Source organism: Sinocyclocheilus grahami, unplaced genomic scaffold, assembly GCF_001515645.1.
Source record: "Sinocyclocheilus grahami isolate Dianchi unplaced genomic scaffold, SAMN03320097.WGS_v1.1 scaffold760.1, whole genome shotgun sequence".
NCBI classification, from domain to species: domain Eukaryota; kingdom Metazoa; phylum Chordata; class Actinopteri; order Cypriniformes; family Cyprinidae; genus Sinocyclocheilus; species Sinocyclocheilus grahami.
Window position 1 is genome coordinate 65872 of NW_015505939.1, and position 14933 is coordinate 80804.

Here is a 14933-nt window from a genome sequence, read left to right on the forward strand (position 1 = left end):
CTGGATAGTGGATGCCATCACCCTGGCTACTCAGGCACAGGGTCTGCCCTGCCCGTTCATGTGGCGAGCTCACTCAACTAGAGGTGTTGCATCCTCCTGGGCGCTGCCTCGTGGCGTCTCGCTGGCAGATATCCATAGGGCTGCGGGCTGGGCGACCCCTAACACATTTGTTAGATTCTATAGCCTTCGTGTGGAGCCGGTATCCTCCTGTGTTCTCACCTCAAACGGGTAGAAGCACTGAGAGGTCCCGGCTTCGGGTCGGCTTGGAAACCACTCCAGAGAGTCCATATAGTAGACCCTGTTGAGCTCCTCCGTCCCCTCGGCAGCCAGACTTGGCGGAGCGTCCGGCGCCAGGCCTTCACTCGTTGAATCCTCGAGACCCGGTAGAAGGCTGGGTTCCATATGTAAGACCTAAGTGGATCTGCGGCTGGCTTGACCGTGCATTTTCAAAGCGCGGCTGGCTTGACCGTAGTTTCTGGACGGAATGATACTGTAATTTACACAGTCATGTCGTCTTCAAGTACCACAGCAGAGACACAAGGTAACTTTCACCTGTAGATTACTTGTTAAGAAATTTGGCCGAAGTCTGCTTGCTGGTAGCTTACTATTTGTTTTACTTTCGTTTCGTGGTGGACTGATCGAAGTTTTAACTAAATCTGAACATAATTCTGCTGTTTACCAGTTTAAATCGTCTTTTAGAGTGTGGTATGTTATCTTGAAAATGCTGTTGAAACATGGAAGGGCATTTTTTCACAATAATTTAGCTGATATCAGCACATGAAGTAGCCTATTGCATTCTGCCGTAGAACAGACAGACAGTAGGCCTTGAGTTTCTAAAACATAAGTGAATGCTTTAAAGCTTTTCCTGCAGTGATTTGGGCTGTGTTTTCAAACGTTTTCCCTTTTTTAGATTCTGATGATGTTCAGACGAGGAAAAGAAGTGGTAGTTTTGATTTTAAACATCCAAATAGTAAGTATATGGCACAACACAAAGTGTAATAAGCAACAGCTGGTCATCTGAATTAATTTATTTCAGAAAAATCATTTTAAAAAAGTAAACTTTTTTGAAAAATCTGACCAGAAATCAGTGCAAATATCAGCTTTTTTTTTTTCTTACACAATTTGTGTAGTGTCTATGAGAAGGATGGTGCTTGTAGGAAAGACTGGAGCTGGTAAAAGTTCTTCGGGAAACACCATCCTGGGCAGAAAAGCTTTCAGAGCCACCCAAAGTGCTTCATCTGTTACTAAAGAGTGCTGGAAAGAGACTGGAGAGGTGGCTGACCGTCAGCTGATGCTAGTGGATTGTCCAGGGATCTTTGATACGTCCCTCTCAGAGAAAGAACTCATAAAGGAGATGAGTAAATGTATAAACATGACGGCACCTGGACCTCACGCCATCATCCTGGTCATTAAGCCTGGACCATTCACAAAAGAAGAGAAGCTCTCTGTGGAGAAGATCAGAGCCATATTTGGAGAAGCAGCAGATAAACACACGATCATCCTCTTCACTCACGGTGATAAACTCTCAGAAAGCATTGAGAAGACACTGAATGAAGCGCAAGATGATTTGAAACAGCTCATAAAATTATGCGGTGGACGGTATCATGTGTTCGACAACACACAAGTTCATGATCGCAAACAGGTTTTGGAGTTCCTAGATAAGGTTGATAACATGTTGCTCATGAATGAGGATAAATATTACACCAGTGCTATGTTTCAGCGTGTGGAAGAGATGCTGAAGGACAAGGAGGAAGAGCTTAGAAAACAATACAGTCAGATGATACAGCAATTAACAGCCACGTTTAATGAAGAAAAGACCAAACTGGAGGAGACCATTAAACAACTGGAAGAATCTGGGCAGGAAAAAGACCAGAAAATAAAAGAGTTGGAGGAGCAACTGAAAAAGGAGGACACACATTTGAATGAGTTTTTGCGTTTTTATAAGCAGAAATGCAGAGCTGCGAGACAAGAGGTGGAAGAGACACAAGTTAAGGAAAACATCCCAGAGCTCAGAAGACAACTACAAAAGCTTCGTGTCTGAGATATTAGTGAGAGTTCACTGACTGCCAGTAATCTTCAGTATTATTCTTTTTCTCTAGTATAAAATCATACGTATGATATTTGCTATACATTTTAGTATACCAATTTTCATTACAGCAAGCATTAATTTATCCATTGGGTTCTCTCATATTTGGATGTAGCCCTGGTTATGCATGGCGTCAGTAGTTCTTTAACTTGTTTACCCGTTATTATAAACTAGTAACTGACTTAATCTTCTGTGAAATGTTTAGTTTGAAAAGTGTGCTGGTTCTGTATTTCTGAATAAAATGTCAAATCATGTGGCATTTTATGTAATACAAGGACTTTCACATTTTATGTGCTACTTGTAATGTAATACTTTCTGGGGCCTCTCTCTTTGTGTATACGATTACTGAAATACAGACGTTGGTGACTGCAGCTTAAGGCCAATTCACACCACTTTTGATGCAACTAAATAAGATTAAAGAATAAAATATTGCAGCAGTGCATAGTAAAACTAAGAAACATAGTAACTCTGTCATTCTTAAATGAAACCAATATCGACAGAAAGACAGCAGAGGTTCATTATGGGAATGGCAAACAATACTTCACAATAAAACACTATAATAACAATGCTTATATTGTTCTACCTGATGAACAGGAGTGGAGATTGGCTAAAGCTTGATTTGTAGTGGAATGATGAGCTTCTCTGCTGGTGAACTGGTGTAAATGCAGATGTGACAATAGAACTATTGTATTAATTAAAAAGAAGAGTTTTTTAGCTTCTGTAATTAATAAATGTAAATTTTTCTGATGTTGGTGCAATTTGTGGTGGTGTTCTTGGTACAGTTGTTGGTGAGACTGTTGGCACAGCATTTCATGTTTTTAATGATTAACGTGAGACAAATTCTCATGGCTACTGGTCTAAGAGTCTAAACATGGTCCAAACATCAATTGGGAAAAGGGCCCAGAGGAATAAGTAAAATCATCTTCTTTATTACACGGCTCTGTGGAAAACTTGATTCTGATTGGTCAATCGTGCCATCCAGCGGTATGTTATTCCCAGATAACAACCGCCAAATTGAATAACACACTGCTCATCTGGGTACTACGAGTTATCTTGACTGGTACTACTTATATGCTTAACAAGTCACTCTGCTATCGTTGACTGTCTGGCGGCATCTTGTGACTGAAAACACTTAACCACCACGTTACAATGGAAGACTTCGGAATTAATTTCAACATATGGTAAAAACAAATCTTTTTAGCCGTGTAATAAGCGGGATTATGTACATCCAGCCGGTTGTTATCTCAGAATAAACCCCTTCAGGCTGATACAAGACCTGATCCTGATCACCCTGTCTGAGTTTATTCTGAGATAACAACCGGCTGGATGTACATTATCCCTTACTTAATCAATGATTCTATCATGGCCAGTGTTGCCAATTTAGCTACTTTGTAGCTAGATTTAGCGACTTCCCCGCCCCTTCTGAGACTTTTTTCAAAAGTTTAGGGACAAATATAGCAACTTCTTGGACAAACCTTATCTAAGTTCTCATCTTGCCCACTGATCGGCGTTCATCTTTATATAGATCAGTGAATTTGCCATTGTGATGCCATCTAGTGACATTTAGCTACCAGTTTGAGCTACTTTCAATTGAAAGCAGTTGGCAACACTGATCAGGGCCGTAAGCACCCATAGACACTGAGGAAGAAATAGTCAAGTCAAGTCACCTTTATTTGTATAGCGCTTTATACAATACTGATCGTGTCAAAGCAGCTTCACAGTGTCAAAATAAATTGAACTGGCCATATTGTCCCGCCAATATTTGATATTCTTGATGCTGCACGGCAGCATTCTGTTTGTTGTTAGGATGACAAAAGGTTGTAAAAGTTGCATTTTTCGGCTCGTCTGCAGTGCTCTAACAGTGCTCATCAATGTCAGAATGAGTGAGATGGCCAGTCAAATCAAAGAAGACGGGGTTTTACTGTTCACAAAAGATGAGCGTGAATCACTTTAGTTTTAATGGTGAAAGAGTGTATGGTAAGATGTAAGTAGCTTAACATTTAACATTTGTTTAATGATAGAAGTCTTTAACGACCAACTGTAATGCCCTGCGATGCAAACTCCTCAACTTTTTGAATTGATAATATATAATTTATATTATTCATGTAATTCATAACTGAATGTGATGAGACAAGAAGCATTTTGCATTTTTGACATATTTGACTTATGAATAAGAGTGAATGTCATGTTTTAAAATTAAATATAATTTGCAAATAGTTTAAATTGATTAGCTACTCAACTACAATTAAAACTTATTTTACTGTCAAGACTCCCAAAATTAAAAAAAAATTAAATAAAAATCAAGACTCCTAAAGTTCAAGACATGGTTAATTATTATATATTTTAAAAATCTTAAGAAAATGCTGGATCATGGGAAGTTTACTACAATTAAAAAAAAGCAATCCATATATGATCTGAATATTATTACATTGTCTAGCTTGCTTTAGCTGCTCCACATACATTGACTTATGTGGAGTGATATAAACCATTCATATCTTATTGGTATCCTATGCTTATTCATTTTACATGTATCTATATACAACCACCAGGCTCTAGGTGAGCCAACACTACAAAAAGGAAGGCCACATACAGTGGTAACGTTAACATAAACATTTAATCAGAAATCAATCTGATAATAATACAACAAATGTAATTAAAGTATGTGGAAAGAAAACATGCATGGCTGAAGAGGAAAAGATGAACGGAACCGCAGTCCAACTCCTGAGGTTTTATCCCCAACGCAATCACAGGTCAACACACCACATATGTTCCTGATGCACGCTCTGCTGGAGACCAAACCAAGGAACCACTCCACATAGTGGACAAATACAGAGACACCCAGGCTCGAAACAATTTTTACTGTGCGCTTCATTAATCTGTGCTGGTATCAGTGAGTGAAAGAGCTTCTCCCAGTCACTTCTAAAACAAGAAAGAGTTTAATCTCTTCATGCTTATAAGATTTAAAAGATTTGAAGCAATTTTGAGATTTTATTCCTTTTTGCTTTTTTAAAATAAAATGTATGATTTTTCTGGTCAAAGGTCAGTCTAATTGTTTTATTTGCTATAGCATCTGTTAGACGAGTTAGCCTGCCAGTGAGCTTTACACACAATGTATCCAGTGACAGAAAACAATAAGACAAAATATTTACACTTAATAAAGTCATACATTTTCAGTATGGCACAAACCTGTTTCTCATACAATCGTTTACCTTTTCATAACAGTTTATAATGTGTTTAATTAATCTAGTTTTAATGTTTTGTAGAGTTTTCTCCGACGGAATTATATATCTTTTGATGCAAGAAATAAAATAAATGTGTATGGAATTATGAATTCATTGTGCGTCTCAAGTAAATGTATCTTATTTCCATATTCTAGTGGTTGGCATCGATACTATGGCAATCACAAGAAGATACATTTTATTTTTTGTCCTTTTATCGCTACTTCCAACAAACAGTAAAAAAAATATATATATATCTCCCTTATGTTCGTTTTTTCGCGGGCACTTTTCACTGCTGTAAATGGATTTACAGTAGTGAAGAAATACAGTAGTGTCCGTATATTTTCCCATAATCCTTTGCTGTTTACAGTAAAATACTGTATACAGTATATTTTACTGTACATATTAAAACACTGTTCAAATTACAAAAATCGGTTACAGTGACGGGTTCTATATAGAACCCCAATTAACCTTTTTTTTTCTAAGAGTGTATAATAATCTTTATACTGCATAGTTTTTTTACCTGATGAGCAGGTAGGTGCAATGAGACTGTGCTGAATCTGACTGTATAGTAGTGGAGTAATGAGGTCCTCTGCTGGCGAACTGATGTTAATACAGACATCACAGTTACTGCTTTATTATAAATATATATTAGATGGGAATTCAGCCTGTTTCCCATTGCATGATAAAAGAAAACTGCTAAAGATAACACCGCTAATGTGACACATATTTCATTAATCATCTCACAGACATATATCAGCTACTTTATGAAACCTGTAAATACAGAAAAACACAGGTACCATTAAAATGAATGTCTCAGCAGATAATCTAAAATTATGTATAATGTGTAGATAGCCAGTCATAATATAAAATATAAAATCCCAAAGACTTACTGTATATGAGCGTTCTTGTTTGATACTTAACCAATAAATGAATAGCTCTACGTGAAATACTGAATTGATTCAAAACCAGACCAACACTGAAACATAAAATTACATTTATTTATGTATCCTTTATTTAGCCAGGAAAATCCGATTGAGACTTCACAATCTCTTCTTCCAGGGAGACCTGGTCAAGACGGCAGCACATAAAGTTACATAAAAACACAATACTCACACTCAGCAATTAATCAAAATAAGATCAGGAAAAACAAGATTCCTTTAAAACAGTTTGCAAAAGATATTTAAAACTACTCCGGGATGGCAGTGTTTACAGTTTGCAGGTCATTCCGAGTCCAAGGGGCATAGAAAGAGAAAGCACATTCGCCAAATTCAGAGCATACTTTAGGACTTTCAACCAAATATATGATTGAGATCTAGTACAATAACTATTTGTATAAAGATTTAGGAGATTTGAGATATAAAAAGGCAACTTACCTAAAAGAGCCTTAGCTATGAACATACATATGCAATTTCCTCCTATAATGTAAGGAAGTCCATGCCAATGAGTCATAAAGTATACAATGATGAGTAAATCTGCACCACAAACAAAGCGTAATGCAGCATGATAGATAGAGTCCAGTTTCCTTGATAAAGTTGAAGATGCATGCATATATACAAGGTCGCCATAATCAATTACAAAGTACATATACTATTCATGTACAATCCAAGTTGCTCATGATCATTTTACATTTTAACTCGTTTCTTGTTTGCCTGAGTTATCACACTGGTAGGTGTTTTTCTCCACATTGACTTGGACATTTGATCAGTTCTTGCATTGATTCACTGGGAATTGAACCCATGACCTCAGTGTTGCTGGAATCCTCTGCTGTTTGAGCTACAGGAAAATGTCTTTAATTAACTGAGGAAACATTAGATATAGTAGAAAATTCATTAGGTGTGAGTTTGAATCAGCCATCGTCTGGCTTGCTATTTCGGTTTATTTCCGAACTTTCTTTTATTTTAGGTGATTCTTACCAAAAAAAAGAAAAAAGCTTAAAGGGATAGTTCACCCAAAAATGAAAATGTGATGTTTATCTGCTTACCCCCGGGGCATCCAAGATGTAGGTGACTTTGTTTCTTCAGTAGAACACAAATTATGATTTTTAACTTTAAGCGTTGCAGTCTATCAGTCGTATAATGCATGGCAATGGTAACAAAATCTATGAGAGTAAAAAACATGCACAGACAAATCCAAATTAAACCCTGCGGCTCGTGACGACACATTGATGTTCTAAGACACGAAACGATCGGTTTGTGCCAGAAACCAAACAGTATTTATATCATTTTTTACCTCTAATACACCACTATGTCCAACTTCCTTGAGCGTGCGCACGGCATCCGATGCGTGAGGTGTTACCATTGCCATGCATTATACGACTGATAGACTGCAACGCTTAAAGTTAAAAATCATAATTTGTGTTCTACTGAAGAAACAAAGTCACCTACATCTTGGATGCCCTGGGGCTAAGCAGATAAACAACACATTTTCATTTTTGGATGAACTATCCCTTTAAGAGCATATGTAAAACATCACTAGTGGCTTCTTTTCTTTTAGCAATCACTTATTCAGTCTGTGTGTTTTCATCTATCATAGTTTTACTCTGTTTTTTCTTTCCTCTCATCTGAAACTCAGAGCATCTTCAGACATCTCATTACTGTTCACCTCAGTCTGGTTCTCTGTGCTCTCTTCTAACAGATCTGCCATTAAACAATGAGAAACGCACGCGGTCCAGGACTGGATAAATAAACACTTTCAGGTTTTCATATCTTTGTGATAAATTCATGAATATCAACTACAGACACAATACTGTCTTTGTTTCTCCTCTCGTCTGCATCTCAGATCATCTTCAAGCATCTGATTGCTGTAGTGTCCTCCTCCGTTCTGCTCAATCATTGTGTCAATCTTCTGCAGCAGATCATTCACCTGCTCTCTGTTACTCTGATCTCTGTTGTTGAAGACGTGAAATCTGCCTCCACACTGCTGTACTGCACGTTTTACAACATAGTTCTTCTCGATGAGTTCCTCAATGGGTTCTCCTTTCAGCTGATCTCCATAAGTGAAGAGAATGATGGAGGATTTTAACGCCTCCTGACCAAACATCATCTCAATCTGCTGCATAATCTGCTGCTCATGTTCAGTGAATCTCTTATTCAGAGGAAACACAATGAGGAAAGCATGAGGTCCAGGACTGGATAAATAAACACTTCTCCTTTTCTCTGTCATTGACTGCTCCGTGTTGATGGAAGTGAATTCAGGAGTATCAACTACAGTCACAGATCTGCCTGAAACAGTGGTGTGAGCAGCTGAACATTCACGGGTTACTGCAGTCACACTTATCTCAGATCTGAACTCTTTCTGTCCCAGTATTGTGTTTCCAGCTGCACTTTTCCCAGCACCACCACAACCCAGCAGCACAATCCTTATGGGTGAGAGACTGGAGACAGGAGTATCCTGGATGTTGACAGGAACTCTTTGTCTTCTTCGGACTGTATGGAAAAAAAAAATTTCACACAATCACTAATTTTACTTCAACATGCACTTTACATTATATGCTAACTTACACTGTATAAAGTATATATCACTTTCTATTCATGTCAGAAAATGTCCAGGATAGATCTTGTGAAATGTTTGCAAGTACTGTGAGTAGAAAGATGAATGAATGAATGAAAATCACTAATGTGATCAATGGCTAGAACATCAGACAAAAGCTGACTGACTGCGAGATGGAGCAGACCGTCAACAATAAAAGTGACCTCTGTGTTTAAGAGCTGCATGTAGTAAGTGATTGTAAATGCAGAATTTAACCAGAACACTTTACAGCACTGAAAACTAAGTGTAAATATGAAATATACTGTAATATTTACAGTGGGTACGGAAAGTATTCAGACCCCCTTAAATTTTTCACTCTTTGTGATATTGCAGCCATTTGCTAAAATCATTTCAGTTATTTTTTTTTTCCTCATTAATGTACACACAGCACCCCATATTGACAGAAAAACACAGAGAATCATAAGTCCATCATTTCAACTTACTCATTCCGTAATCTCTAGCTGGACTTTGTTGTTGCTTGTAAAGTTCAAATTTCAGTTTTTCTTGTTCTATTTTTTCTTCTTCTCTTTTCTGTCTTTCATCTTGTTTCTGTTTCATCTGCTTGAGCATTTTCCTCTCCTTTTCCTCTCTGTCTTTCATCAGTGTTTTATATTCTTCTTCTCTCTCATTGAACTCTTCTTCTCGTTTTTTTCTCTCATTCTCTATTCTGTTCATCAGTCGTTCTGTTTCTGTGTTGTATTTGATCTGAAGTTTCTCTTTTTCTGTTTTTACTTGCTTGTTTTCTTGCTTCAGTTGCTCAATTTCATGTTTAAATCTCTCTTGTTCTTGCTTCATCTCTTCTTCTCTTTCTCTGATTCTGTCCATCAGGATCTTCATCTGTTGTTCTTGTTTTTCTCTCTCCATCTCTCTGAACATCTTACATGAGTAGTAACTCCCTCCGTTTGCTTTCAGCATGGCGTCTATCTTCTCCAGCAGATCAGACACCTGTGATCGGTCTTCAGTCTGATTATTATTGAACACATGATATCTGTTTCCACACGCTTCGATCAGCTTCATCAGAGGAGATCCAGGTTTACCCAAACACTCTTCAATGGTTTTGTCCTTTAGATCATCTCCTCTGGTGAAGAGCACCATGGTGTACATTAAAGATTTCTCACCAAATGTCTCTTGGATGATCTTCACCGATGCTTCCTCATGTTTAGTGAATCGTCCCAGTGGTATCAGTAAGAGAAACACATGTGGTCCAGGCAGTACCATGGAGATGCAGTGCCTTATTTCTCTCTGGATCTCCTCATTACTCAGTTCAGTATCAAACACCGTTGATTTCAGATGTTTCTCTCTGACTCTCTTTAGTCACTGATTCAAATGATGCTTCTGCCTTAAAAGCATCTCTTCCTAAGATTGTGCTTCCAGTTGCACTTTTCCCAACTCCAGTTTTTCCCAGAAGCACAATCCTTAGTTCGTCATCTGTGTTTTCTCTTGAAACTGAAAATTAAAAATGGAACAAATCATACAGAAATAAAAAAAACATCTCCATTTACTCAAATTACAAGATCTACAGGGGGATCAGGGTAAGATGAGCCACTTTTCACCAGTTTCATTATTTTCAAGAGTCAAATATGTTCTTTCTTATATTTATGCCAATTCAAAGTATAAATGTGGGGCCTTTTCCTTTTCCATATTTAAAACAGTTTAATAAGCTTTGGTGAAACTCACCCCATGCCTACAATTAGATGATGAGTGGCTTCAGCCAGACATTAGATACTTTTATAGATTATCATATTAATGCATCCTAGCTGAAAAAAATGTTTAGGTTTAGATCATAAAAAGATTATTAAAAAGGTTAGAAAATTACAGTAAAACTTTCAGCTTAAGATCCAGAGAATTATAGTAGTTATGTGATTGGGGGGGGAAATAGAATTTTGAATGTTCTAATGATCTGAACATTCTTTGACCTTGTTTCTGTATAATCTGAATGTTTGAATGTTTGAATGAATGTTTTTTTTTTTTTTACTTAAGAATGTTGAATGTCACAGTTCTGCCGTTTAAAAATACAAATGTATAAAATACATAGGATTAAAACAACAAAAGAATTCTATCTCCATAGTTTAAAACTCAAACTGATTTTTTGCTCATTACCTTGTGACAGTAAATGTGTCTCTAGTGAATGAATTTTCTTCTTCATCTCTTCAAATTGCAGCAGTTTTTTCATCTGTGCCTCCAGAAGTGTCTCTGTAGAGAAAAAGCCTCCTCTGTTTTCTTCCAGCATCTGCTCGATCTTCTCCATCAGTGTGGACACTTGTGTGCTGGGACCAAAGACATGATGTCGTCCTCCGAAACTCTCAATGACAGACTGTGTTTCTTCATTGAGTTCTGCTGTCTGATGCTCTGAATCCTGCTTTATGAGGACTATGATGTGTTTGTTGATTCTGGAGCTGAAAATCCTCTGGATTTCTTCCATTTCTGCTTTGTCTTCATTATTGAGTGGAGCGTCAGGAACAATGAGGAGGAAAACATGAACTCCAGGATGACAGAGAGACACACAGTTGAGAGTCTGATGCATCACATCCTCCTCTGAGAGCCGAGTGTTGAACAGAGCTGGAAGCTCTATTACACTGATCACACGTCCATGAAGCTCCACGTCTGTCTGCTGCAGGATCTGCTCTGATACGGAGGATTTTAAGATCCCGTCACTCCCGCACACGACCAGATTCAGCTTCACACCCTCTGAAACTGACAGAAGAAGAAAGTTACAAAATATTCATATATAACACGAAACATCAAATATCCTCACACTCACGTCTCTCTGTGGTCTGTTGCTCCATTGTGAAATACTGTGAAGCTTCAGCACAAACCAGGTGACGTCCATCATTCATTTGCACGATGTCCTCAAACGCCTGCAGAAGATCATCAGGACAGCTGCTCCTCTGAAGCCTGAAGTGTCTGTTTGCACATTTCTGAATGATTTTCTGTAGGATGTCAGTGGTCTCTTGCGTGCTGAGCACCATGGTGTGTTGATAAGCGCGCTCAGAGAAAGAGTGCAGCACCTTCTCCACACGCTCCTGATCTTCTGCTGAACACGGCTCATGTTTGAGGAGCAGCACGATCACATGAGGTCCTGGATCAGACAGAAACACACACTCTCTCATTGTCTGTGTGAGCTGATGATCTGAGATGTTCGTCTGGAGCAGCTGAGGACTGTTGATGATGATCAGGTGTCTGTCCTTCAGTCTTCCTCCGACTCTCTCTACAACATCTGGAGGAGCTTCACTGTCAAACGCTGCTCGTCCTAAGATGAAGTTTCCCACACGACTGTTTTCTGACACGCTCGAACCCAGAAGAACAATCCTCAGATCACCCACTGAAACACACGAGTAATGTTACGACACCAAGAACTGTAGCATTCTGCTATCACAGATCGTACACACCAGCAGGACTACATTTCACATTTGCGTTTTAGATTGATCAACAGCTGTAGAAATGAAAAACGCTTACATTTGACTCCTGGCTATGACACAGTAACTAATAGCAACTACAAGACACATTCATGAGAACAGTTTTTTTTAAAGTCAGATGTATTGATCCTCTAAAGGAGTTTGCAGTGTTCCCGCGGTAAACAAACACGCACACATTATTAGCGACAGAGACTAAAACGGTGTAAAACTGTAAGATATGATGGCAAGGTATAATTAAATCATCTTTATTAAACAGCCATGAGACAGCAGTATTAAGAGCAACAGGATGAGCTTCTGCTGTCTTTTTCATGCCATGCTTTTTTTTTTTAAATAGCAAAAAATGTGAGACCTAAACAAACTTAAATGTTATATAATCTTTTACGTAATGAGCTAGAACCCCTGCACTGGTATATATACTGGTCTTTCGATACGCAGAAAACATTTTCAGTGTTTCATCAACTATATTAAGTACAGTACTTAATAGTTGAATGATTTCTGGCTACGTGCTTTATCAGTCTTCAGTGTGAAAAGTTTTTCACAATAAATAGGACACTATGAACACTATACATACGGCATACAACTGCGAAACAAAGAGGCTGCTGATATTTATATATATATATATTATTTCACAAACACTCATGACCTGAAACATCAACAGAAACATGACTGGCAATGAATGCTTACATATCCCTAAATACCTGAAAAACACACTTTTATTTTAAATACTCATAGTAAAAATTCTCCATGCTTCATTGTACTTAAGTACATTTTTGGTTCGATCATTTTAATTGAGTAAAACTACACAAATCATGTCCTTCGTTCATCTTACAACAGGACAAAGATACATGTCAGCTGTTCTAACTGAATTTCAGATGTTCTTTACATGACTTACTTTTATTGATTAAGCAGACAACTGAAGATATTCTGTAAACCTGTATATGTCCACATGCTTCAAATGCATTTTTTCTTTTAAAGCTCTTTAAAAGAGATGTCGGACTCTGATGTTGATTCAGCTGTTAATACCTTTGACAGATGAAAGTTGCACCTCTGTTTTCTCTGCTGGACATGTTATGAGTTGATCATCATCTTCTCTGACTCCTGACGGCTGTCTCTTCATCATCCTGTCAGACTGATTTTACCTGATTAACACACACTAAATATCTGCTTTAATGACTAAACAAGAGCTGTTTGAGAGATTTGTTTAGCAGCGTGCACAATCTTTTATGAAAATGCATGCAAAATGCAACAATTACAAAAGCAATACATAACAACTGATTGATTAGAACAGCACATTAAAATATATACAATACTAGACACAATTTTAGACGTGTTATTGTTTCTCTGACACATGTGAAAGTGAAACCAACCATTTCTGCGACTCATACAGTTACAATTACACTCTTAATAAAACTAAAATCATACTTTTGCGTCGTATATCATATGTACTTATTAAACTCCGGACCACAACGAGTGTCTTTAAAGTAAATTATATACCTGCATGTCGAGGTTTGTGACGAGCGATATCTAAAAGTTTTTATTTTTAGCCTGTTCACTAACATTTAGATATCAAAATTAAATAAAACGACAACAATAAAAACAGCTAGCTAGTTTAACTGAGTATCTTATTTAACATTATTTAACAAGCAGAAGCGATGAGACCTGTTGTCCGGGTTTGGTCAGGTGAGGTTCGACATTCTTCTTCTTCTTCTTCTTCTTCTTCTTCTTCTTCTTCTTCTTCTTGGTGTTTAATGGCGGATGGCATACAACTTTTAGGTGCATTACCGCAAGCTACTGATTAGGATCGTACTCTTCACTAAATTCTATTATATAATCCAGTGTCCTTTAAATAACGCATTAAAAATTGAAAGTTTTTATCCCCTGATTTATTCCCCAAAATGTTTAAGTTTTTCTTTATTTCCATCAGTATCTTTCTTTCCTCTCCGTATCTTGGACACTTCATTATAACATGCATCTGCTAACTCATTTCCTTGTACTCCTGCATGCGCTGGTACCCAACAGAAAGCTACAGAACTTCCCATCATCTGGATGCTATACATTGTTTGAAGAATCTCAATCATTATATCTGCTCTGCTCTCTGAATGACATGTTTTAATTGTAATTAAAGATGAACTTGAATCATTTTATTTCTGAATCATTGATAATACTTTTGAATTCCTGTCCATTTGCCAAAAGACTCCTTGCATTCCATTGAATTATAAACATTAACTCTATCCAATTTGGCTTGAAGACCCTCTTTCCGACTCAAGTCTTCTGGTAATCTGTTCCCAAGAGAGGTTCCTGACTGACAAAAATTTCTCAGCACCTTTTGTAATAACTTTTTTTCTCTGTTTTATGTTTTACCTGTTCAGTACAATTGATAACATACCAATCTCCTCCGAATCGTCCACTCATTTTCCTCGGAACTACTTTCTTCCAAACCCCTTTTTTTGCTTACGTTATTTATGTTTCTATTCCCTCCTTCCTGACTTCTTCCTACATCCCGCTCTTTTTCCCGCCCTACCGCCATCCATTCTTCACTATTCATGTCATCATCCTCATACCAAGATCCTTCTCTCCTGACCCATTCACTAACCAGTTCATGCCTTCCGCCTTCCTCCAAATTTGCGGACTCATGCGATCTCCTCTCAGATTGTCTTGATCCAGCAATGTTGTCGTTTGCTT

The 14933-nt window shown here is 37.7% G+C and overlaps 1 protein-coding gene and 1 pseudogene across 1 annotated transcript; one reads left to right on the plus strand and one right to left on the minus strand.

Annotated features, from left to right (window-relative positions):
• The first annotated feature begins 479 nt into the window (after positions 1-479).
• On the plus strand, positions 480-2748 carry LOC107561206 (GTPase IMAP family member 7). The gene is made up of 3 exons (XM_016245583.1): positions 480-541; positions 911-970; positions 1131-2748. Exons 1-3 carry the CDS (start codon positions 508-510, stop codon positions 2039-2041), a joined length of 1005 nt encoding a protein of 334 aa, XP_016101069.1. The 5' UTR covers positions 480-507; the 3' UTR covers positions 2042-2748.
• A 4963-nt stretch (positions 2749-7711) lies between these two features.
• On the minus strand, positions 7712-13507 carry LOC107561202 (GTPase IMAP family member 8-like; annotated as a pseudogene).
• Positions 13508-14933: the final 1426 nt, after the last annotated feature.

Coding starts and splice junctions, on each gene's coding strand:
- LOC107561206 (XM_016245583.1), top strand. CDS start 508: ATGTCGTCTTCAAGTACCACAGCAGAGACACAAG. Junction 542..910: donor TACCACAGCAGAGACACAAG/GTAACTTTCACC, acceptor TCCCTTTTTTAG/ATTCTGATGATGTTCAGACG. Junction 971..1,130: donor TGATTTTAAACATCCAAATA/GTAAGTATATGG, acceptor CAATTTGTGTAG/TGTCTATGAGAAGGATGGTG.